At 46.2% G+C, this 25,948-nt stretch overlaps 1 protein-coding gene across 1 annotated transcript in view; it reads left to right on the forward strand.

Moving 5' to 3' along the window:
- LOC120991929 (zinc finger protein 436-like) overlaps nt 1–25,948 on the forward strand; it is a 106,409-nt gene that overhangs the window by 26,937 nt on the left and 53,524 nt on the right. The window contains exon 3 of the mRNA XM_040420659.1: nt 7,549–7,816. Within this exon, the coding sequence (XP_040276593.1) occupies nt 7,640–7,816 (177 nt within the window). The 5' untranslated portion in view covers nt 7,549–7,639. The remainder of the gene's footprint in view (nt 1–7,548; nt 7,817–25,948) is intronic.

Consider the following 25,948-nt stretch of genomic DNA (forward strand, 5'->3'; position numbering starts at 1 on the left):
TCATGTCTCCTATAGTGGCCCCCAGCAGTAATCATGTCTCCTATAGTGGCCCCCAGCAGTAATAATGGCCCCCAAGGTCTCCCTTAGTGTTTTTAGCATAAAACAATCACTCCCCTCATCCACTTGCACGTGCAGTGGCATTAGTGATCAAAAAGTCTTACACACCCCGAAATGGTATCACTGAAAAGTACAGATTGCACCGCAAAAATGGGGTCAAAATACAGCTCCTCCCACATAAATACAAAAAATTTATAGGGGTCAGAATATGGAGACCAAAAACAAAAGTATCTTTTTCAAAAAAAATTATTCCCAGTATGAAAATACAATAATAACTATACATATGTGGTATTGCTGAATTCATACTGACCTGGAGAATGAAAGTAACTGGTAATTTTTACAGTATAGGAACACCATAAAAATAAAACCCCAAAAACTGTCGAGGAATTGCGTTTTTTTTCTAATTTCACCCCATTTATCATTTTTTTTTTTTCCTGCTCCCCACCACATTGTATGCAACCGTAAATACTGCCATTAGAAAGGGCGCAAACCAAGCCCTTCTACAGCTTTGTGAACATAAAAGTAAAAAAGTTATGGCTTTGGGAGGGCTGGGAGTCCAAATTAAAATGTAAAATCATCCGGTCATGAAAGGGTTAAGTGGTGATGGTGGTTATGCTTGTTTCTTGTCCAAACTGTTTTGCTTAGTCTCTGTAGGAGGGGCATAGCTGGTGGGAGGAGCCAACACTATTAGTGTCCGCCTCCTGGTGCAGCAGCTATTCCCACAGTAGACTTGCAGCCTGTCAGGCCATGCCTCTGGCATCGCAAGTGTAACGGACCAAGGGAATGCTCCAAACTCCGAACGGGATACAAAATAGCACTCCAAACTGGAACCTCACGAATAGCTGCTAGCAGACGAACAGGAATCAGCTTACACTCCTGGCAATCAGTCTCTAACAGCATACAGCGGATCCCCCCAATAACGAGACAAGGCTCCGTGTTGAGGGTCAAGCAGTGGTCTGAGGTCCTGGTACACCCAGCCTGGTTTTTATTACAGTTGTTTGCAAATACAGGTCCGCCCACAGGGAGGTATAAAACAACCAAGCCCATCTGGTGTACACGCCCCTAGGGGACCAGAATGAAGACTGTGACATAGGACAGATACAACATATCCCCACAATGCATCATGGTTTCCTCCTCTCTGTCCCAGAGACAACCTGAGGAGCAATCCAATTATCTCTCAGGACAAAGGGAGATCGCCAAAACACATGTGCAGACAACAGGACAGACATCACCATTTAAACACACAATGGGACAATGGCACAATAGAAACACACCTAGCATTTCCTCCCAAGCTGACAAGTTACACTTATTATAAATTGTTACAACTTTGTGAGTTTACATTGGCCATACATATAACTTACATCAATTTAAACAGTATAACTTGGGGACAAACCTATCCAAAATTCACTTGAATAGGTTCAGGGGTTTAAAAGTTAGTATATGGGCCATAATCCTGAGGCAAGAGGCTGATAAACAGGCCTCTCCAAAACCCAGGTTGGTTTCGCCACACATCCCCCCCCCCCCCCCCCCCCCCCACCCCCCCCCCCTCCAGGGAAGACTAACCAGATACCTGACCTCACGCCGGTCGGTACCTGAGTTAGTCTGGCAGCCCACCCACAACCCAATACTGGACCTGTTGCATTTGGTAGCCTGTCTCTGTCCAGTGAGTCCACCAAGGTTATGTTGGAAGCTGGTACTCCCGGTCTCTGTGTTGCTCCCTGGCTTAGAGTCTGGTTGTTGGAGGGGGAGACCGACTGTCTCTACCTCCTGTGCTGTAGGTGCAGAGACCACGGTCCCATCTGCACTGTTGTGGGGGTTACTGTCTCCCCCTGGTGCGTTAAGCTGCCGCTGGGGAGAGGGGGTAACGAGCTCCTCTCCCATACATACTTCCAGCCGCTGGGGAGGGCGACCGACCGTCTCCGCTCCCAATACAGTGTCCTGCTGCTGGGGAAAGGAGACTGGGCTCTCTATTCCCTGCTGGACACTCTGCCGCTGGGGAATGGAGACTGGGCTCCCAATTCCCAAAAAATCACTCTGCTGCTGGGGGGCAGGAACAACTACCTCTGCCCCCTGTAACTCAGCCTGCCGCTGGGGAGGGAGGACGCTGCTCTCCTCTCCCTGCATTTCACACTGCCTTCCCGGCATATCACTCTGCTGCTGGGGGGCAGGAACAACTACCTCTGCCCCCTGTAACTCAGCCTGCCGCTGGGGAGGGAGGACGCTGCTCTCCTCTCCCTGCACTTCACACTGCCGCTGGGGAATAGAGACTGGGCTCCCAATTCCCTGCAATTTACACTGCCGCTGGGGAATGAAGACTGGGCTCCCAATTCCCTGCTGGACACTCTGCCACTGGGGAGAGGAGACTGAGCTCCCTCTGTCCCGCAACTGTAACTTCCGATGGAGGTCCACCCAACGTGGCAGCTGACCGTCACCTTCTGCCCGGTATAGTAGGGTCTTGAACACTAGACTGCTCACGAACTTCACGTATTTCTCAGCTGGATTAGGTCCGAAGAAGTTCAGCCGCAACCACATCATACGGTCAAATTCCTCCACAGAGTATCTGTACTCCACTGATGGTTCCATCCTGGTGCTTTTAGGGTCGCTGTACTGAGACATGCGTTGCCCTTAAGTTGTAAAATCCAAAGAAATGGTGTCTCCTGTTGCTGTCCTTCTGGCTGTAGGATCGATCCCGCTGCTTGCCACCAATGTAACGGACCGTTTCAGCAGACAAGGGGTTAAAATCCGTTTAGGCGATAAGCCCCTTTCTGAGAGACAGGCCCAGCTACTGCAGAACACCAAACTCCCGAACTGGATACAAAGTAGCACTCCAAACTGGAACCTCACGAATAGCTGCTAGCAGACGAACAGGAATCAGCTTACACTCCTGGCAATCAGTCTCTAACAGCATACAGCGGATCCCCCCAATAACGAGACAAGGCTCCGTGTTGAGGGTCAAGCAGTGGTCTGAGGTCCTGGCACACCCAGCCTGGTTTTTATTACAGTTGTTTGCAAATACAGGTCCGCCCACAGGGAGGTATAAAACAACCAAGCCCATCTGGTGTACACGCCCCTAGGGGACCAGAATGAAGACTGTGACATAGGACAGATACAACATATCCCCACAATGCATCATGGTTTCCTCCTCTCTGTCCCAGAGACAACCTGAGGAGCAATCCAATTATCTCTCAGGACAAAGGGAGATCGCCAATACACATGTGAGGACAACAGAACAGACATCACCATTTAAACACACAATGGAACAATAGAAACACACCCAGCATATTCCTCCCAAGCTGACAAGTTACACTTATTATAAATTGTTACAACTTTGTGAGTTTACATTGTCCATACATATAACTTACATCAATTTAAACAGTATAACTTGGGGACAAACCTTTCCAAAATTCACTTCAATAGGTTCAGGGGTTTAAAAGTTAGTATGGGCCATAATCCTGAGGCAAGAGGCGGATAAACAGGCCTCTCCAAAACACAGTGGCGAGGTTGGTTTCGCCACAGCAAGTTACCACTCGCTAGATGGCGACTGCTTCCTCTCTCTCTGTCAGTCGCTTAGATGTTGCAGTCAATAGCAACCGTGACATCTAAAGGTGGATTTGGACGTGGCGAGCAGAGGCCTGTAACAGACCGTTTCCGCAGACAAGGGGTTAAAATCCGTTTAGGCGATGTGCCCCTTTCTGAGAGACAGGCACAGCTACTGCGGAACACACCAAACTCCCGAACTGGATACAAAATAGCACTCCAAACTGGAACCTCACGAATAGCTGCTAGCAGACGAACAGGGATCAGCTTACACTTCTGGCATTTGGTCTTCTAACAGCATACAGTGAATCCCCCCAATAACGAGACAAGGCTCCGTGTTGAGGGTCAAGCAGTGGTCTGACTGTACTTCACGTACAGCCTCTTTTATTCATAAACCACAAACATAGTACTGCCCACAGGGGTTTGAAATACAACCAATCAGTAATTAACAACACATACAATGTAACTACAGCAACCAATCGTTCACGCCCCTAGAGGACCAGAATGAAGACTGTGACATAGGACAACATATCCCCACAATGCATCATGGTTTCCTCCTCTCTGTCCAGACAACCTGAAGAGCAATCCAATTATCTCTGAGGACAAAGGGAGATCGCCAATACACATGTGAGGACAACAGAACAGACATCACCATTTTAAACACACAATGGGACAATGGCACAATAGAAACACACCCGCATATTCCTCCCAAGCTGACAAGTTACACTTATTATAAATTGTTACAACTTTGTGAGTTTACATTGGCCATACATATAACTTACATTAATTCAAACAGTATAACTTGGGGACAAACCTATCCAAAATTCACTTGAATCGGTTCAGGGGTTTAAAAGTTAGTATATGGCCCATAATCCTGGGGCAAGAGGCCAGCAGCCAGTCCTCTCCAAAACCCAGTGGCGAGGTTGGTTTCGCCACACATCTCATCCCCCCAGGGAAGACTAACCAGATACCTGACCTCACGCCGGTCGGTACCTGAGTTAGTCTGGCAGCCCACCCACAACCAAATACTGGACCTGTTGACTTTAGTAGCCTGTCTCTGTCCAGTGAGTCCACCAAGGTTATGTTGGAAGCTGGTACTCCCGGTCTCTGTGTTGCTCCCTGGCTTGGAGTGGAGGTTGCTTTGTGGGCAGGTATCAGCGGTACTCTGCCCTGGTGCCAGCGCTACCACGGAAGAATCCTGGTTGGAGCCTGGTTGTTGGAGGGGGAGACCGACTGTCTCTACCCCCTGTGCTGTAAGTGCAGAGACCACGGTCCCATCTGCACTGTTGTGGGGCTTGCTGTCTCCCCCTGGTGCGTTAAGCTGCCGCTGGGGAGAGGGGGTAACAAGCTCCTCTCCCATACATACTTCCGGCCGCTGGGGAGGGCGACCGACCGTCTCCGCTCCCAATACAGTGTCCTGTTGCTGGGGAAAGGAGACTGGGCTCTCTATTCCCTGCTGGACACTCTGCCGCTGGGGGGACAGGACCGACTGTCTCTGCCCCCTGTAACTCCGCCTGCCGCTGGGGAGGGAGGACGCTGCTCTCCTCTCCCTGCATTTCACACTGCCTTCCTGGCATATCACTCTGCTGCTGGGGGGCAGGAAGAACTACCTCTGCCCCCTGTAACTCAGCCTGCCGCTGGGGAGGGAGGGCGCTGCTCTCCTCTCCCTGCACTTCACACTGCCGCTGGGGAATAGAGACTGGGCTCCCAATTCCCTGCAGGACCGGTGGAGAGACCTCGGTCCCATCTCTACCGGCCACCTGGGGTCCTTCCCAGTAACACTCTACAATATCTGCCCAGCTGAATGGGTCTAGATCTGGGTCTGTCACCTTACCGTCCTGCTGAGCCTTCTCAATGGAGTGGAAGAGATCTCGGTAGTCCTGCTCCAGTTCCCACTCCAGGGTTGCTAGGTGAGCCAGGTCTTGCTCTACCTCATGGGGGTCATCCCACTCATGCCTAGCCTCCCTCTCATAGAAAATGTCCTAAAGTCTGGACTGTGCAGGGCTCCCGAAGTCAGGCTCTGCAAAGGACTCCCATAACAAGCCAGGACCATCAAACTCCTCTCCCTCTGGCTTGTCATGTTCGGCTGTCCAGGGTATATACTGTGCCATATACCACCAAAGCGCCTGGACGCTGTACTGGGACATGCGTTGTCCTTAAATTCTAGAATCCACAAAAATGGTGTCTCCTGTAGCTGTCCTTCTGGCTGTAGGAACGATCCCGCTGCTTGCCACCAATGTAACGGACCGGATCCGCAGACAAGGGGTTAAAATCCGTTTAGGCGATAAGCCCCTTTCTGAGAGACAGGCACAGCTACTGCAGGATACACCAAATTCCCGAACTGGATACAAAACAGCACCCCAAACTGGAACCTCACGAATAGCTGCTAGCAAACGAACAGGGATCAGCTTACACTCCTGGCAATCGGTCTTCTAACAGCATACAATGAATCCCCCCAATAACGAGACAAGGCTCCGTGTTGAGGGTCAAGCAGTGGTCTGACTGTACTTCACGTACAGCCTCTTTTATTCATAAACCACAAACATAGTACTGCCCACAGGGGTTTGAAATACAACCAATCAGTAATTAACAACACATACAATGTAACTACAGCAACCAATCGTTCACTCCCCCAGAGGACCAGAATGAAGACTGTGACATAGGACAACATATCCCCACAATGCATCATGGTTTCCTCCTCTCTGTCCAGACAACCTGAAGAGCAATCCAATTATCTCTGAGGACAAAGGGAGATCGCCAATACACATGTGAGGACAACAGAACAGACATCACCATTTTAAACACACAATGGGACAATGGCACAATAGAAACACACCCGCATATTCCTCCCAAGCTGACAAGTTACACTTATTATAAATTGTTACAACTTTGTGAGTTTACATTGGCCATACATATAACTTACATTAATTCAAACAGTATAACGTGGGGACAAACCTATCCAAAATTCACTTGAATCGGTTCAGGGGTTTAAAAGTTAGTATATGGCCCATAATCCTGGGGCAAGAGGCCAGCAGCCAGTCCTCTCCAAAACCCAGTGGCGAGGTTGGTTTCGCCACAAGGCCAATTGTGTTCTTTGCCAACAGTCGGCTGCTCGTTAAGTGGAGGTGAAGCCCTTCATTTATAGGCAGTGTATACCGGCACAGTATGAGGACATTCCCGCTATTGCTCCTACCCGTTCCTAATCATTGCTTTTAACTGCACAACCTGCTGCCCAGGAACAAATGATCATTTCATCATCTGCGACACCTTTACACAGGCCGATTATCGGAAACGGGCATTTGTTCCTGATAATCAACTTAAAGGGCTTGTCGGGGGTCAGAGCTGAACCCGGACATCCCTCCATTTTCAGCCCGGCAGCCCCCCTGACGTGACCATCGGAGCAGTTCTTGCACTAAATCGTGCAGGGCAAAGGCATTTTTAGGATTTCGGGTGACGTACCGGGGCTCTCTATGGGGCTGCCAGGAACCCCGGTGACGTCACCGGCACTGATGGGTGCGATTTAGCGCTGCCCTAGCCAGTAAAACGGCTAGGACACAGCTAATGCCCGCCCCTCAGAGCCGGTGACGTCACCGAACACACTGCCGGGCGAAAGTTTCCAGCTGGCAGTGTTATTGAAAACAAAAGATACCTTGCCCTGCGCGATTTAGCGCAGGACAAGGGAGCGCATCAGAGCATGAGATGCCCCGATGCTAGCCTCAGGGGGCTGCCTGGGTGAAAATAAGGGTAGGTCCGGGTTCAGCTCTGAACCCCGACAACCCCTTTAAGTTGTTAAACTGAACCTAGCTTAGATCCTTGCAGATCAGTCTGGGAACCAGTTGTGTCATACCGGCAAGCTGCCTTAGCAATATCTTAGCAATGTCTGACAATTGCAATAGATTGTATTGTTCTATATGGTGGCAGACGTTTATGGTATATCCGTAATTCTTCTTTAAGGGTTTGATCCATGTACTGGAGGATCTGAGAACCTGGGACTTTCCATGGTCATGTGCAAAGCGGTGGCTCCGGATCTCCTATTGTGCCGTGGATGATTTCCAGCTTCTCCATTTCTCATAAAGGCTCCTGCGGCACTAGGAACCTCCACTTCATCCCGATTTCTCATCTTCTCCTGAATGACCTACCAAAGATGGACAAGGACAGGAAGGAGATCACCAGAAGAATATTAGACTTCACCTTGGAGATCATCTCCCTATTGAGAGGAGAGGTAACATTTTCTAGATTTCTATCCTATTTTTATTGTATTATTTCCCAACTCTGACATAGAGAAATCTGTAATGGGAAGAAGTAGGATCCAGAATCCTGGATGACTGCCTCCAGACCCTCCAAGTGACAGAATGTGTGAAGATCAGTGACGCATCGTGGTGACCAATAACCAACAGTTGTGTTCTAGGAGCCATGAGAATGGCAAGTAGGCATGTTGTAGCCAGGAGGAAAGGTCCAGGAACCAGAGGATGAGATGGCGGGAGTGTGGTCTGGAGGCAACGATTTCAACTGGATTCTTGTGACATCAGAAGTTTGAAAAAATAGACTTTAACACGACTTTGGTGCATAAGGAGTTCAGTAAACTGTGTGTGTGTGTGTGTGTGTGTATGTGTATACACTCACCTAAAGAATTATTAGTGCCACCATACTAATACGGTGTTGGACCCCCTTTTGCCTTCAGAACTGCCTTAATTCTACGTGGCATTGATCCCACAAGGTGCTGATGGCATTCTTTAGAAATGTTGGCCCATATTGATAGGATAGCATCTTGTAGTTGATGGAGATTTGAGGGATGCACATCCAGGGCACGAAGCTCCCGTTCCACCACATCCCAAAGATGCTCTATTGGGTTGAGATCTGGTGACTGTGGGGCCATTTTAGTCCAGTGAACTCATTGTCATGTTCAAGAAACCAATGTGAGATGATTGGAGCTTTGTGACATGGTGCATTATCCTGCTGGAAGTAGCCATCAGAGGATGGAGACATGTTCTCATTCTGTTTACCCCAAATTCCGACTCTACCATTTGAATGTCTCAACAGAAATCGAGACTCATCAGACCAGGCAACATTTTTCCAGTCTTCAACAGTCCAGTTTTGGTGAGCTCGTGCACATTGTAGCCTCTTTTCCCTATTTGTAGTGGAGATGAGTGGTACCCGGTGGGGTCTTCTGCTGTTGTAGCCCATCCGCCTCAAGGTTGTGCGTGATGTGGCTTCACAAATGCTTTGCTGCAGACCTCGGTTGTAACGAGTGGTTATTTCAGCCAACGTTGCTCTTCTATCAGCTTGAATCAGTCGGCCCATTCTCCTCTGACCTCCAGCATCCACAAGGCATTGTCGCCCACAGGACGGCCGCATACTGGATGTTTTTCCCTTTTCACACCATTCGTTGTAAACCCTAGAAATGGTTGTGCGTGAAAATCCCAGTAACTGAGCAGATTGTGAAATACTCAGACCGGCCCGTCTGGCACCAACAACCATGCCACGCTCAAAATGGCTTAAATCACCTTTATTTCCCATTCTGACATTCAGTTTGGAGTTCAGGAGATTGTCTTGACCAGGAGCACCCCCCTAAATGCATCGAAGCAACTGCCATGTGATTGGTTGACTAGATAATTGCATTAATGAGAAATAGAACAGGTGGCACTAATAATTCTTTAGATGAGTGTGTGTGTGTATATATATATATATATATATATATAACAGTCAGAGAGTCGTGAGACAGATGGGCGAGCTCTAGTGACCAGTACCCAACATGCAGGACCGGCCTTAGGTTAGGTGGTGCCCTAGGCAAGAAGTCGCTTTGGCGCCCCCCTCCCCCCACGAGTACACATGTCTCTGCTAACATTAAAGGGTATTAAGTACACTAAATTAGTAGCATGTAATTTAAAAATGTAGCTTCATTTTATGGAGAGTAGAATACACAACTAATGCTTAAAGGTGAGAGAGACCATCGATGACAAATCCAGATAGATGGTTCCGTCCCAGGAGTAAGCCGCTCTGGACATACTCCGGAGTTTTCACTAATTTATACCTTGTAATGAGCAAACTAGAAGACAAAACCTGGAAAATACAGACTCTGTGGAAGACAGAAAAAAGGACTAAAATATCTGCAAATATAAGGATAAGGCCTCATGCACACGACGTGCAGAACGGCTCGGACCGCCATTGATATAACTGCCTATTCTTGTCCACAAAACGGACAAGAATAGGATAGGTTATATTTTTTTTGCGGGCAGCATTGAAGTGAATGGGTCCACATCCAAGCCACAAATACTGCGGCTCGGATGCGGACCAAAACACAACTGTTCTGTGCATGAAGCCTAAAGAAGGATAAAAACAGGATTTTTTTTAATCAGACGAAAACTCTACCTATAGCATAGACTACAAGCAACATCTAAAGGTAAGAGCACCCGGCTCCATCACCTGTCTAATAGTCCTTCTAGAGAGCACATCCCAGAGAAGTAGAGAGTATGGAAAACTCCCAGAAACAGAAAGCCCTAAGAATGTAACTGACCATAGGATAGAGCTGGGGGCGTCAGACACCGAGCAGATCACGTATAATAATCTGTATTTCTATAGCGCCAACAGATTCCGCTGTGCTTTATAGTTCACGGGATCATAGACAAATAGTCATAAATCACATAGCAACAGACAAGTCAATAATTACAACCAGAGGAATGAGGACCCTGCTCGCAAGAGCTTACAATCTATGAATACTGTGAAGGCCAGAGAAGCAATCGAGCAAGAAGAGCCATAAAACATGCCACTGTTAGAGACAGGCCAGAAACCATTTTCCCTGATTTTACCTTGAAGAAAAACGAATGTGCTTTTCTATATCGAGCAGCCCACCGCCTGGCACACAGCCCTGTGCAGACATTATAAGACTATCACCCGGTGTGGCATCAACAAGGTCCGACAGATCAGGGTAAAAGACCCACAAAATGACAGTGACGTCACACTCACCATCCACGTGTACAATAATGGCACCATAGTCAACGAGGGCACTGAGGACAGCCTCGGCCACTAGAAGATATTAAAGTCCAGCCCCAAACCTACAAAGAACAGACTAAGAGCAGTTATGATCCTAAATCTACAGAGACAACCACCAGAGACTCGCTTACCCCTACAGAGACAACCACCAGAGACTCGCTTACCCTTACCCCTACAGAGACAACCACCAGAGACTCGCTTACCCTTACCCCTACAGAGACAACCACCAGAGACTCTCTTACCCTTACCCTTACAGAGACAACCACCAGAGACTCGCTTACCCTTACAGAGACAACCACCAGAGACCCCCTTACCCCTACAGAGACAACCACCAGAGACTCGCTTACCCTAACAGAGACAACCACCAGAGACTCGCTTACCCTTACCCCTACAGAGACAACCACCAGAGACTCGCTTACCCTTACCCCTACAGAGACAACCACCAGAGACCCCCTTACCCCTACAGAGACACCCACCAGAGACTCGCTTACCCTTACAGAGACAACCACCAGAGACCCCCTTACCCCTACAGAGACAACCACCAGAGACTCGCTTAACCTAACAGAGACAACCACCAGAGACTCGCTTACCCTTACCCCTACAGAGACAACCACCAGAGACCCCCTTACCCCTACAGAGACACCCACCAGAGACTCGCTTACCCTTACAGAGACAACCACCAGAGACCCCCTTACCCCTACAGAGACAACCACCAGAGACTCGCTTAACCTAACAGAGACAACCACCAGAGACTCGCTTACCCTTACCCCTACAGAGACAACCACCAGAGACCCCCTTACCCCTACAGAGACAACCACCAGAGACTCGCTTACCCTAACAGAGACAACCACCAGAGACTCGCTTACCCTTACCCCTACAGAGACAACCACCAGAGACTCGCTTACCCTTACCCCTACAGAGACAACCACCAGAGACCCCCTTACCCCTACAGAGACACCCACCAGAGACTCGCTTACCCTTACAGAGACAACCACCAGAGACCCCCTTACCCCTACAGAGACAACCACCAGAGACTCGCTTAACCTAACAGAGACAACCACCAGAGACTCGCTTACCCTTACCCCTACAGAGACAACCACCAGAGACTCGCTTACCCTTACCCCTACAGAGACAACCACCAGAGACTCGCTTACCCTTACCCCTACAGAGACAACCACCAGAGACCCCCTTACCCCTACAGAGACACCCACCAGAGACTCGCTTACCCTTACAGAGACAACCACCAGAGACTCGCTTACCCTTACCCCTACAGAGACGACCACCAGAGACTCGCTTACCCCTACAAAGACAACCACCAGAGACTCGCTTACCCTTACCCCTACAGAGACAACCACCAGAGACTCGCTTACCCTTACCCCTACAGAGACAACCACCAGAGACCCCCTTACCCCTACAGAGACAACCACCAGAGACCCCCTTACCCCTACAGAGACACCCACCAGAGACTCTCTTACCCTTACAGAGACAACCACCAGAGACTCGCTTACCCTTACCCTTACAGAGACAACCACCAGAGACTCGCTTACCCTTACCCCTACAGAGACAACCACCAGAGACTCGCTTACCCTTACCCCTACAGAGACAACCACCAGAGACTCGCTTACCCTTACCCTTACAGAGACAACCACCAGAGACTCGCTTACCCTTACCCTTACAGAGACAACCACCAGAGACTCGCTTACCCTTACCCCTACAGAGACAACCACCAGAGACTCGCTTACCCTTACAGAGAACCACCAGAGACCCCCTTACGAGTGTATTACTGTAGTGCAGCGGCGGCAAGAAGCGCACGGCGTCATAGCAACCAATGACGCCATGCGCTCCAGCTCTGAACAGGAATCCAGCCCGGAATACCACGGACCGCTCTCGGCCGCGGAACACGGCCGTGTGCATTCGGCCTTATCCCCTAATCCAGAAGAAGAACCCAGGGAAAGAAGGGGGTGAGAACCAAATGAAAGGCACCAGCCATGACACCAATATATCAACTAACTGCCAAATGGAAATAACAGAAAATGAGAGAACCCAGCAGAGTAATAAAAGGGGGGCAAGAGCTGACAACCCCAAGTACAGAACCACAGCCGCCTCCAACAACACAGCCGACCATTACCAGAATCCTAACCCAACAGCTTCCTACAAGAAGCCCAAGCAGCAGGCAGGACACCAACATGAGACGACTCGCGAGCAGTAAGTCACCGTGTCCTGATATTGTCCTGATTATAAACTCCAATGGTAAATACTTGAACACAAAGCAACAGTCAATAAAATCCGCTGCTCTGCTATTGAACAAGCAAAAGCCATATTTCACCAAACGCAATCCTATGATCATACATGCAGGCACCAACAACCTCCAGGACCAGTGCCAGCAGATAGTAGGACAACCAGCTAGCAGGGACGGCACAGCTGTACAATCATCCTGTCATCTCTGCTCCGAGAAAGGCCATCCCTGAACACATCACCCAGAGCTGGCAGCTAAAATCAGCGCCATGCCAGACCTCACCCTGGCACAACACCCCTCCATCAACCAGCACCACCTAGATGACACCTCAATAACCAAGGAGTCAGCCTTCTAGCCAAAGAACTCAAAGACATAGCTCTCAACAGAGACCTCCGGCCTGGACCCCACAGAAGACAGAAACCTATGGAAAAGTCACCAACAACAAATAGACCTAAAACCTCATAACCTCAACAAACTGGAAATGGTGACATTTACCCAAAATATGGCCATCAGAGGCACAAACCATGCCGTCCACACCCATTGCTCCGTTCCGAGGCCCCGCAAAAAAATAAATAAGGTGTCCTATTCTTGTCCGTTTTGCAGACAAGAGTGGGCATTTCTACAATGGGCCGCCTGTTCTGTTCCGCAAATTGCGGAAGGCACACGGGCGGCTTCCATGTTTTGCGGATCCGCAATTTGCGGACCGATCGTGTGCATGAGGCCTAAGGCAGAGAATAAATCCCTAGTGCCCACCGGATACAGGGAGCTCTCTGTCCCTGCCCTGAAACACAGCAGCGCCAAGCTGGGCCGGAGCTCTGGAGGACTATTAGTCTCCATGAGCAGACCAGTGAAGAGAGGAGACCTCCATATCTGGGTAGGGATAGCCCCCTGATATCTAGCTCCACCAGAGTCTCCATACTTAATTCCTGACAGATCCTACAGAGGGAAGCTGCTCATTTCCAGGCCCTAGGCAAAGTTCTCATCTATGGAGACCTCAATGCAAGAACAGGGAGAGAGACGACCTGACCTCTGACGGAAACCTCTATACATTGGGATTAGATGCTGGCTGTGACCGCTCGGGGCACACTGAGGAATTGCTAAGATGGCGCAGAAAATGACTGAACTTATGTAGAAGCCTCAGACTTTGTATTCTCAATATACCGTCACAAAGCCTTGATAACCAAGAAGCCTCAGAAAAGTGAAGCCCCCCCCCCCCCCCCCCCCCCCCACGTGTTTTCTACTCTCCTTGCCCCACCTAAAGGTCAGAACACATGTACAGTTACCTGATACGGCCACAATGTGGCCAGGTATAGACATCCCTGAATAACTCCATAAAAACCTGGCTCTAACCCTAACCCTACAATTGGGGTCCATTCGCACATCCACATAAATGAGTCCGCATCTGTCCCGCAATTTTGCGGAACACGTGTGGACCCATTCATTTCAATGTGGCCGTGTGCTGTCCGCATCTGTAATTCCGTTCTGCGGCCTCACAAAAATGATAGAGCATGTCCTATTGTCCGCAGCCACGTACAAGAATAAGCATTTCTATCACAGGGCCGGCCATGTGCGGTGCGCAAAATGCAGACGTGTGAATGGACCCTTAGTCTGAATGTCAGAAAACAGAAGAAGAACTCGGGCTCCATCTGCTTTGACATTTTATAACCCCCAAGTTATTCAGATTGTGCCTTTTTAAAGGGAATGTGTCCCCAAAAATGTCATCTGCCACTAAAAAGCAGTTTGCGGCACATCTCCTTTTTGTAATCTGTTTCTTTTTTATGATTTCTTCTATTTCCTGAACATGATTCTGGGGACGGCAACCTTCCCTGAGCTGTTCTCAACAGCATTTACAGAAGCCCCATGGGTCATAGACACAATGGTCTGAAACTGACCCCATTAACTTCAATGGGAGCGTTTTCTGGGCATGCCCTGTGACCTATGCAGGGGTCATTGTGCAGGGAAGGAATAGATGAGCTCTGACAATTGCCTATTGTGAATGGTGGATCCTGTCTTATCTGTACACAGAGGTGATATCATTACGGGCAGGATGAGAATGACAGATAAGCAGATAACAGCAGTAAAGTCATCTGTACAGACCAAGAAGTGGCGTTTATTATGAAGCTTAGTGGCAAGTGCGGAAAGTGTTTAAATATAGATATTGACATGGAAAATGAAAAATAACAATCAAAAATTATTTACAAATATGTTAAATGCAATAATGTGAATTAAATAATAGGTCATTGTCTGATGACACAATACCTTTAATTCTGTTCAGTTTGTTTCCACCTGTGACATATATAAAGGTCTCCGTCGTGTCCTCCCTTTCTCTTCTTCCCTCATGTAACATATATAAAGGTCTCTGTCGTTTCCTCCCTTCTCTTCTTCTCTCATGTAACATATATAAAGGTCTCCGTTGTGTCCTCCCTTTCTCTTCTTCTCTCATGTAACATATATAAAGGTCTCCGTTGTGTCCTCCCTTTCTCTTCTTCTCTCATGTAACATATATAAAGGTCTCCGTCCTGTCCTCCCTTTCTCTTCTTCTCTCATGTAACATATATAAAGGTCTCCGTTGTGTCCTCCCTTTCTCTTCTTCTCTCATGTAACATATATAAAGGTCTCCGTCGTGTCCTCCCTTTCTCCTCTTCTCTCATGTAACATATATAAAGGTCTCCGTCGTGTCCTCCCTTTCTCCTCTTCTCTCATGTAACATATATAAAGGTCTCCGTCGTGTCCTCCCTTTCTCTTCTTCTCTCATGTAACATATATAAAGGTCTCCGTTCTGTCCTCCCTTTCTCTTCTCTTATGTAACATATATAAAGGTCTCCGTTGTGTCCTCCCTTTCTCTTCTCTCCTGTAACATATATAAAGGTCTCCGTCGTGTCCTCCCTTTCTCTTCTTCTCTCATGTAACATATATAAAGGTCTCCGTCGTGTCTTCCCTTTCTCTTCTTCTCTCATGTAACATATATAAAGGTCTCCGTTGTGTCCTCCCTTTCTCTTCTCTCATGTAACATATATAAAGGTCTCCGTCGTGTCCTCCCTTTCTCTTCTTCTCTCATGTAACATATATAAAGGTCTCCATCGTGTCTTCCCTTTCTCTTCTTCTCTCATGTAACATATATAAAGGTCTCCGTCATGTCCTCCCTTCTCTTCTTCTCTCATGTAACATATATAAAGGTCTCCGTCCTGTCCTCCCTTTCTCCTCTTCTCTCATGTAACATATATAAAGGTCTCCGTCGTGTCCTCCCTTTCTCTACTTCTCTCATGTAACATATATAAAGGTCTCCGTCGTGTCCTCCCTTTCTCTTCTCATGTAACATATATAAAGGTCTCCGTCCTGTCCTCCCTTTCTCTTCTTCTCTCATGTAACATATATAAAGGTCTCCGTCCTGTCCTCCCTTTCTCTTCTTCTCTCATGTAACATATATAAAGGTCTCCGTCGTGTCCTCCCTTTCTCTTCTTCTCTCATGTAACATATATAAAGGTCTCCGTCGTGTCCTCCCTTTCTCCTTTTCTCTCATGTAACATATATAAAGGTCTCCCTCGTGTCCTCCCTTTCTCTTCTTCTCTCATGTAACATATATAAAGGTCTCCGTCGTGTCCTCCCTTTCTCCTCTTCTCTCATGTAACATATATAAAAGGTCTCCGTCCTGTCCTCCCTTTCTCTTCTTCTCTCATGTAACATATATAAAGGTCTCCGTCGTGTCCTCCCTTTCTCCTTTTCTCTCATGTAACATATATAAAGGTCTCCCTCGTGTCCTCCCTTTCTCTTCTTCTCTCATGTAACATATATAAAGGTCTCCGTCGTCTCCTCCCTTTCTCCTCTTCTCTCATGTAACATATATAAAAGGTCTCCGTCCTGTCCTCCCTTTCTCTTCTCTCATGTAACATATATAAAGGTCTCCGTCCTGTCCTCCCTTTCTCTTCTTCTCTCATGTAACATATATAAAGGTCTCCGTCCTGTCCTCCCTTTCCCTTCTTCTGTCATGTAACATATATAAAGGTCTCTGTCGTGTCCTCCCTTTCTCTACTTCTCTCATGTAACATATATAAAGGTCTCCGTCGTGTCCTCCCTTTCTCTTCTTCTCTCATGTAACATATATAAAGGTCTCCCTCGTGTCCTCCCTTTCTCTTCTTCTCTCATGTAACATATATAAAGGTCTCCGTCGTGTCCTCCCTTTCTCTTCTTCTCTCATGTAACATATATAAAGGTCTCCGTCCTGTCCTCCCTTTCTCCTCTTCTCTCATGTAACATATATAAAGGTCTCCGTCGTGTCCTCCCTTTCTCTTCTTCTCTCATGTAACATATATAAAGGTCTCCGTCGTGTCCTCCCTTTCTCTTCTCTCATGTAACATATATAAAGGTCTCCGTTGTGTCCTCCCTTTCTCTTCTTCTCTCATGTAACATATATAAAGGTCTCCGTCGTGTCCTCCCTTTCTCTTCTTCTCTCATGTAACATATATAAAGGTCTCCGTCGTGTCCTCCCTTTCTCTTCTCTCATGTAACATATATAAAGGTCTCCGTTGTGTCCTCCCTTTCTCTTCTTCTCTCATGTAACATATATAAAGGTCTCCGTCGTGTCCTCCCTTTCTCTTCTTCTCTCATGTAACATATATAAAGGTCTCCGTCGTGTCCTCCCTTTCTCTTCTTCTCTCATGTAACATATATAAAGGTCTCTGTCGTGTCCTCCCTTTCTCTTCTTCTCTCATGTAACATATATACAGGTCTCCGTCCTGTCCTCCCTTTCTCTTCTTCTCTCATGTAACATATATAAAGGTCTCAGGTCCTGTCCTCCCTTTCTCTTCTCTCATGTAACATATATACAGGTCTCCGTCCTGTCCTCCCTTTCTCTTCTTCTCTCATGTAACATATATAAAGGTCTCCGTCGTGTCCTCCCTTTCTCTTCTTCTCTCATGTAACATATATAAAGGTCTCCGTCGTGTCCTCCCTTTCTCTTCTTCTCTCATGTAACATATATAAAGGTCTCCGTCGTGTCCTCCCTTTCTCTTCTCTCATGTAACATATATAAAGGTCTCCGTCGTGTCCTCCCTTTCTCTTCTTCTCTCATGTAACATATATAAAGGTCTCCGTCGTGTCCTCCCTTTCTCCTCTTCTCTCATGTAACATATATAAAGGTCTCCGTCGTGTCCTCCCTTTCTCTTCTTCTCTCATGTAACATATATAAAGGTCTCCGTCGTGTCCTCCCTTTCTCTTCTTCTCTCCTGTAACATATATAAAGGTCTCCGTCGTGTCCTCCCTTTCTCTTCTCTCCTGTAACATATATAAAGGTCTCCGTCGTGTCCTCCCTTTCCCTTCTTCTGTCATGTAACATATATAAAGGTCTCCCTCGTGTCCTCCCTTTCTCTTCTTCTCTCATGTAACATATATAAAGGTCTCCCTCGTGTCCTCCCTTTCTCTTCTCTCCTGTAACATATATAAAGGTCTCCGTCGTGTCCTCCCTTTCCCTTCTTCTGTCATGTAACATATATAAAGGTCTCCCTCGTGTCCTCCTTTTCTCTTCTTCTCTCATGTAACATATATAAAGGTCTCCCTCGTGTCCTCCCTTTCTCTTCTTCTCTCATGTAACATATATAAAGGTCTCCGTCGTGTCCTCCCTTTCTCTTCCCTCATGTAACATATATAAAGGTCTCCGTCCTGTCCTCCCTTTCTCTACTTCTCTCATGTAACATATATAAAGGTCTCCGTCGTGTCCTCCCTTTCTCTTCTCTCATGTAACATATATAAAGGTCTCCGTCGTGTCCTCCCTTTCTCTACTTCTCTCATGTAACATATATAAAGGTCTCCGTCGTGTCCTCCCTTTCCCTTCTTCTCTCATGTAACATATATAAAGGTCTCCCTCGTGTCCTCCCTTTCTCTTCTTCTCTCATGTAACATATATAAAGGTCTCCGTTGTGTCCTCCCTTTCCCTTCTTCTGTCATGTAACATATATAAAGGTCTCTGTCGTGTCCTCCCTTTCTCTACTTCTCTCATGTAACATATATAAAGGTCTCCCTCGTGTCCTCCCTTTCTCTTCTTCTCTCATGTAACATATATAAAGGTCTCCGTCGTGTCCTCCCTTTCTCTTCTTCTCTCATGTAACATATATAAAGGTCTCCGTCGTGTCCTCCCTTTCTCTTCTTCTCTCATGTAACATATATAAAGGTCTCCGTCGTGTCCTCCCTTTCTCTTCTTCTCTCATGTAACATATATAAAGGTCTCCGTCCTGTCCTCCCTTTCCCTTCTTCTGTCATGTAACATATATAAAGGTCTCCGTCCTGTCCTCCCTTTCCCTTCTTCTCTCATGTAACATATATAAAGGTCTCCGTCGTGTCCTCCCTTTCTCTACTTCTCTCATGTAACATATATAAAGGTCTCCGTCGTGTCCTCCCTTTCTCTTCTTCTCTCATGTAACATATATAAAGGTCTCCCTCGTGTCCTCCCTTTCTCTTCTTCTCTCATGTAACATATATAAAGGTCTCCGTCGTGTCCTCCCTTTCTCTTCTTCTCTCATGTAACATATATAAAGGTCTCCGTCGTGTCCTCCCTTTCTCTTCTTCTCCCATGTAACATATATAAAGGTCTCCGTCCTGTCCTCCCTTTCTCTTCTTCTCTCATGTAACATATATAAAGGTCTCCGTCGTGTCCTCCCTTTCTCTTCTCTCATGTAACATATATAAAGGTCTCCCTCGTGTCCTCCCTTTCTCTTCTTCTCTCATGTAACATATATAAAGGTCTCCGTCGTGTCCTCCCTTTCTCTTCTTCTCTCATGTAACATATATAAAGGTCTCCGTCGTGTCCTCCCTTTCTCTTCTTCTCTCATGTAACATATATAAAGGTCTCCGTCCTGTCCTCCCTTTCCCTTCTTCTGTCATGTAACATATATAAAGGTCTCTGTCGTGTCCTCCCTTTCTCTACTTCTCTCATGTAACATATATAAAGGTCTCCGTCGTGTCCTCCCTTTCTCTTCTTCTCTCATGTAACATATATAAAGGTCTCCGTCGTGTCCTCCCTTTCTCTTCTTCTCTCATGTAACATATATAAAGGTCTCCGTCCTGTCCTCCCTTTCTCTTCTTCTCTCATGTAACATATATAAAGGTCTCCGTCGTGTCCTCCCTTTCTCTTCTTCTCTCATGTAACATATATAAAGGTCTCCCTCGTGTCCTCCCTTTCTCTTCTTCTCTCATGTAACATATATAAAGGTCTCCGTCCTGTCCTCCCTTTCTCTTCTCTCCTGTAACATATATAAAGGTCTCTGTCGTGTCCTCCCTTTCTCTACTTCTCTCATGTAACATATATAAAGGTCTCCGTCCTGTCCTCCCTTTCTCCTCTTCTCTCATGTAACATATATAAAGGTCTCCGTCGTGTCCTCCCTTTCTCTTCTTCTCTCATGTAACATATATAAAGGTCTCCGTCGTGTCCTCCCTTTCTCTTCTTCTCTCATGTAACATATATAAAGGTCTCCGTCCTGTCCTCCCTTTCTCTTCTTCTCTCATGTAACATATATAAAGGTCTCCGTCGTGTCCTCCCTTTCTCTTCTCTCATGTAACATATATAAAGGTCTCCGTTGTGTCCTCCCTTTCTCTTCTTCTCTCATGTAACATATATAAAGGTCTCCGTCGTGTCCTCCCTTTCTCTTCTTCTCTCATGTAACATATATAAAGGTCTCCGTCGTGTCCTCCCTTTCTCTTCTTCTCTCATGTAACATATATAAAGGTCTCTGTCGTGTCCTCCCTTTCTCTTCTTCTCTCATGTAACATATATACAGGTCTCCGTCCTGTCCTCCCTTTCTCTTCTTCTCTCATGTAACATATATAAAGGTCTCCGTCGTGTCCTCCCTTTCTCTTCTTCTCTCATGTAACATATATAAAGGTCTCCGTCGTGTCCTCCCTTTCTCTTCTCTCATGTAACATATATAAAGGTCTCCGTCGTGTCCTCCCTTTCTCTTCTTCTCTCATGTAACATATATAAAGGTCTCCGTCGTGTCCTCCCTTTCTCCTCTTCTCTCATGTAACATATATAAAGGTCTCCGTCGTGTCCTCCCTTTCTCTTCTTCTCTCATGTAACATATATAAAGGTCTCCGTCGTGTCCTCCTTTTCTCTTCTTCTCTCATGTAACATATATAAAGGTCTCCGTCGTGTCCTCCCTTTCTCCTCTTCTCTCATGTAACATATATAAAGGTCTCCGTCGTGTCCTCCCTTTCTCTTCTCTCCTGTAACATATATAAAGGTCTCCGTCGTGTCCTCCCTTTCCCTTCTTCTGTCATGTAACATATATAAAGGTCTCCCTCGTGTCCTCCCTTTCTCTTCTTCTCTCATGTAACATATATAAAGGTCTCCCTCGTGTCCTCCCTTTCTCTTCTCTCCTGTAACATATATAAAGGTCTCCGTCGTGTCCTCCCTTTCCCTTCTTCTGTCATGTAACATATATAAAGGTCTCCCTCGTGTCCTCCTTTTCTCTTCTTCTCTCATGTAACATATATAAAGGTCTCCCTCGTGTCCTCCCTTTCTCTTCTTCTCTCATGTAACATATATAAAGGTCTCCGTCGTGTCCTCCCTTTCTCTTCCCTCATGTAACATATATAAAGGTCTCCGTCCTGTCCTCCCTTTCTCTACTTCTCTCATGTAACATATATAAAGGTCTCCGTCGTGTCCTCCCTTTCTCTTCTCTCATGTAACATATATAAAGGTCTCCGTCGTGTCCTCCCTTTCTCTACTTCTCTCATGTAACATATATAAAGGTCTCTGTCGTGTCCTCCCTTTCTCTACTTCTCTCATGTAACATATATAAAGGTCTCCGTCGTGTCCTCCCTTTCCCTTCTTCTCTCATGTAACATATATAAAGGTCTCCCTCGTGTCCTCCCTTTCTCTTCTTCTCTCATGTAACATATATAAAGGTCTCCGTTGTGTCCTCCCTTTCCCTTCTTCTGTCATGTAACATATATAAAGGTCTCTGTCGTGTCCTCCCTTTCTCTACTTCTCTCATGTAACATATATAAAGGTCTCCGTCCTGTCCTCCCTTTCTCCTCTTCTCTCATGTAACATATATAAAGGTCTCCCTCGTGTCCTCCCTTTCTCTTCTTCTCTCATGTAACATATATAAAGGTCTCCGTCGTGTCCTCCCTTTCTCTTCTTCTCTCATGTAACATATATAAAGGTCTCCGTCGTGTCCTCCCTTTCTCTTCTTCTCCCATGTAACATATATAAAGGTCTCCGTCCTGTCCTCCCTTTCCCTTCTTCTGTCATGTAACATATATAAAGGTCTCCGTCGTGTCCTCCCTTTCTCTTCTTCTCTCATGTAACATATATAAAGGTCTCCGTCCTGTCCTCCCTTTCCCTTCTTCTGTCATGTAACATATATAAAGGTCTCCGTCCTGTCCTCCCTTTCCCTTCTTCTCTCATGTAACATATATAAAGGTCTCCGTCGTGTCCTCCCTTTCTCTACTTCTCTCATGTAACATATATAAAGGTCTCCGTCGTGTCCTCCCTTTCTCTTCTTCTCTCATGTAACATATATAAAGGTCTCCCTCGTGTCCTCCCTTTCTCTTCTTCTCTCATGTAACATATATAAAGGTCTCCGTCGTGTCCTCCCTTTCTCTTCTTCTCTCATGTAACATATATAAAGGTCTCCGTCGTGTCCTCCCTTTCTCTTCTTCTCCCATGTAACATATATAAAGGTCTCCGTCCTGTCCTCCCTTTCTCTTCTTCTCTCATGTAACATATATAAAGGTCTCCGTCGTGTCCTCCCTTTCTCTTCTCTCATGTAACATATATAAAGGTCTCCCTCGTGTCCTCCCTTTCTCTTCTTCTCTCATGTAACATATATAAAGGTCTCCGTCGTGTCCTCCCTTTCTCTTCTTCTCTCATGTAACATATATAAAGGTCTCCGTCGTGTCCTCCCTTTCTCTTCTTCTCTCATGTAACATATATAAAGGTCTCCGTCGTGTCCTCCCTTTCTCTTCTTCTCTCATGTAACATATATAAAGGTCTCCGTCCTGTCCTCCCTTTCCCTTCTTCTGTCATGTAACATATATAAAGGTCTCTGTCGTGTCCTCCCTTTCTCTACTTCTCTCATGTAACATATATAAAGGTCTCCGTCGTGTCCTCCCTTTCTCTTCTTCTCTCATGTAACATATATAAAGGTCTCCGTCGTGTCCTCCCTTTCTCTTCTTCTCTCATGTAACATATATAAAGGTCTCCGTCGTGTCCTCCCTTTCTCTTCTTCTCTCATGTAACATATATAAAGGTCTCCGTCGTGTCCTCCCTTTCTCTACTTCTCTCATGTAACATATATAAAGGTCTCCGTCCTGTCCTCCCTTTCTCTTCTTCTCTCATGTAACATATATAAAGGTCTCCGTCCTGTCCTCCCTTTCTCTTCTTCTCTCATGTAACATATATAAAGGTCTCCGTCCTGTCCTCCCTTTCTCTTCTTCTCTCATGTAACATATATAAAGGTCTCCGTCGTGTCCTCCCTTTCTCTTCTTCTCTCATGTAACATATATAAAGGTCTCCCTCGTGTCCTCCCTTTCTCTTCTTCTCTCATGTAACATATATAAAGGTCTCTGTCGTGTCCTCCCTTTCTCTACTTCTCTCATGTAACATATATAAAGGTCTCCGTCCTGTCCTCCCTTTCTCCTCTTCTCTCATGTAACATATATAAAGGTCTCCGTCCTGTCCTCCCTTTCTCTTCTTCTCTCATGTAACATATATAAAGGTCTCCGTCGTGTCCTCCCTTTCTCTTCTTCTCTCATGTAACATATATAAAGGTCTCCGTCGTGTCCTCCCTTTCTCCTCTTCTCTCATGTAACATATATAAAGGTCTCCGTCGTGTCCTCCCTTTCTCTTCTTCTCTCATGTAACATATATAAAGGTCTCCGTCCTGTCCTCCCTTTCCCTTCTTCTGTCATGTAACATATATAAAGGTCTCCGTCATGTCCTCCCTTTCCCTTCTTCTGTCATGTAACATATATAAAGGTCTCCCTCGTGTCCTCCCTTTCTCTTCTTCTCTCATGTAACATATATAAAGGTCTCCGTCGTGTCCTCCCTTTCTCTTCTTCTCTCATGTAACATATATAAAGGTCTCCGTCCTGTCCTCCCTTTCCCTTCTTCTGTCATGTAACATATATAAAGGTCTCCGTCGTGTCCTCCCTTTCTCTTCTTCTCTCATGTAACATATTTAAAGGTCTCCGTCGTGTCCTCCCTTTCTCTTCTTCTCTCATGTAACATATATAAAGGTCTCCGTCGTGTCCTCCCTTTCTCTTCTTCTCTCATGTAACATATATAAAGGTCTCCGTCGTGTCCTCCCTTTCTCTTCTTCTCTCATGTAACATATATAAAGGTCTCCGTCGTGTCCTCCCTTTCTCTACTTCTCTCATGTAACATATATAAAGGTCTCCGTCCTGTCCTCCCTTTCTCTTCTTCTCTCATGTAACATATATAAAGGTCTCCGTCCTGTCCTCCCTTTCTCTTCTTCTCTCATGTAACATATATAAAGGTCTCCGTCCTGTCCTCCCTTTCTCTTCTTCTCTCATGTAACATATATAAAGGTCTCCGTCGTGTCCTCCCTTTCTCTTCTTCTCTCATGTAACATATATAAAGGTCTCCCTCGTGTCCTCCCTTTCTCTTCTTCTCTCATGTAACATATATAAAGGTCTCTGTCGTGTCCTCCCTTTCTCTACTTCTCTCATGTAACATATATAAAGGTCTCCGTCCTGTCCTCCCTTTCTCCTCTTCTCTCATGTAACATATATAAAGGTCTCCGTCCTGTCCTCCCTTTCTCTTCTTCTCTCATGTAACATATATAAAGGTCTCCGTCGTGTCCTCCCTTTCTCTTCTTCTCTCATGTAACATATATAAAGGTCTCCGTCGTGTCCTCCCTTTCTCCTCTTCTCTCATGTAACATATATAAAGGTCTCCGTCGTGTCCTCCCTTTCTCTTCTTCTCTCATGTAACATATATAAAGGTCTCCGTCCTGTCCTCCCTTTCCCTTCTTCTGTCATGTAACATATATAAAGGTCTCCGTCATGTCCTCCCTTTCCCTTCTTCTGTCATGTAACATATATAAAGGTCTCCCTCGTGTCCTCCCTTTCTCTTCTTCTCTCATGTAACATATATAAAGGTCTCCGTCGTGTCCTCCCTTTCTCTTCTTCTCTCATGTAACATATATAAAGGTCTCCGTCGTGTCCTCCCTTTCTCCTCTTCTCTCATGTAACATATATAAAGGTCTCCGTCGTGTCCTCCCTTTCTCTTCTTCTCTCATGTAACATATATAAAGGTCTCCGTCCTGTCCTCCCTTTCCCTTCTTCTGTCATGTAACATATATAAAGGTCTCCGTCCTGTCCTTCCTTTCTCTTCTTCTCTCATGTAACATATATAAAGGTCTCCATCGTGTCCTCCCTTTCTCTTCTTCTCTCATGTAACATATATAAAGGTCTCCCTCGTGTCCTCCCTTTCTCTTCTTCTCTCATGTAACATATATAAAGGTCTCTGTCGTGTCCTCCCTTTCTCTTCTTCTCTCATGTAACATATATAAAGGTCTCCGTCCTGTCCTCCCTTTCTCTTCTTCTCTCATGTAACATATATAAAGGTCTCCGTCCTGTCCTCCCTTTCTCTTCTTCTCTCATGTAACATATATAAAGGTCTCCGTCATGTCCTCCCTTTCTCTTCCCTCATGTAACATATATAAAGGTCTCCGTCGTGTCTTCCCTTTCTCCTCTTCTCTCATGTAACATATATAAAGGTCTCCGTCGTGTCCTCCCTTTCTCTTCTTCTCTCATGTAACATATATAAAGGTCTCCGTCGTGTCCTCCCTTTCTCTTCTTCTCTCATGTAACATATATAAAGGTCTCCGTCATGTCCTCCCTTCTCTTCTTCTCTCATGTAACATATATAAAGGTCTCCGTCCTGTCCTCCCTTTCTCCTCTTCTCTCATGTAACATATATAAAGGTCTCCGTCGTGTCCTCCCTTTCTCTTCTTCTCTCATGTAACATATATAAAGGTCTCCGTCCTGTCCTCCCTTTCTCTTCTCTCATGTAACATATATAAAGGTCTCCGTCCTGTCCTCCCTTTCTCTTCTTCTCTCATGTAACATATATAAAGGTCTCCGTCGTGTCCTCCCTTTCTCTTCCCT

This window comes from Bufo bufo, chromosome 2 (assembly GCF_905171765.1).
Source record: "Bufo bufo chromosome 2, aBufBuf1.1, whole genome shotgun sequence".
Taxonomy (NCBI): domain Eukaryota; kingdom Metazoa; phylum Chordata; class Amphibia; order Anura; family Bufonidae; genus Bufo; species Bufo bufo.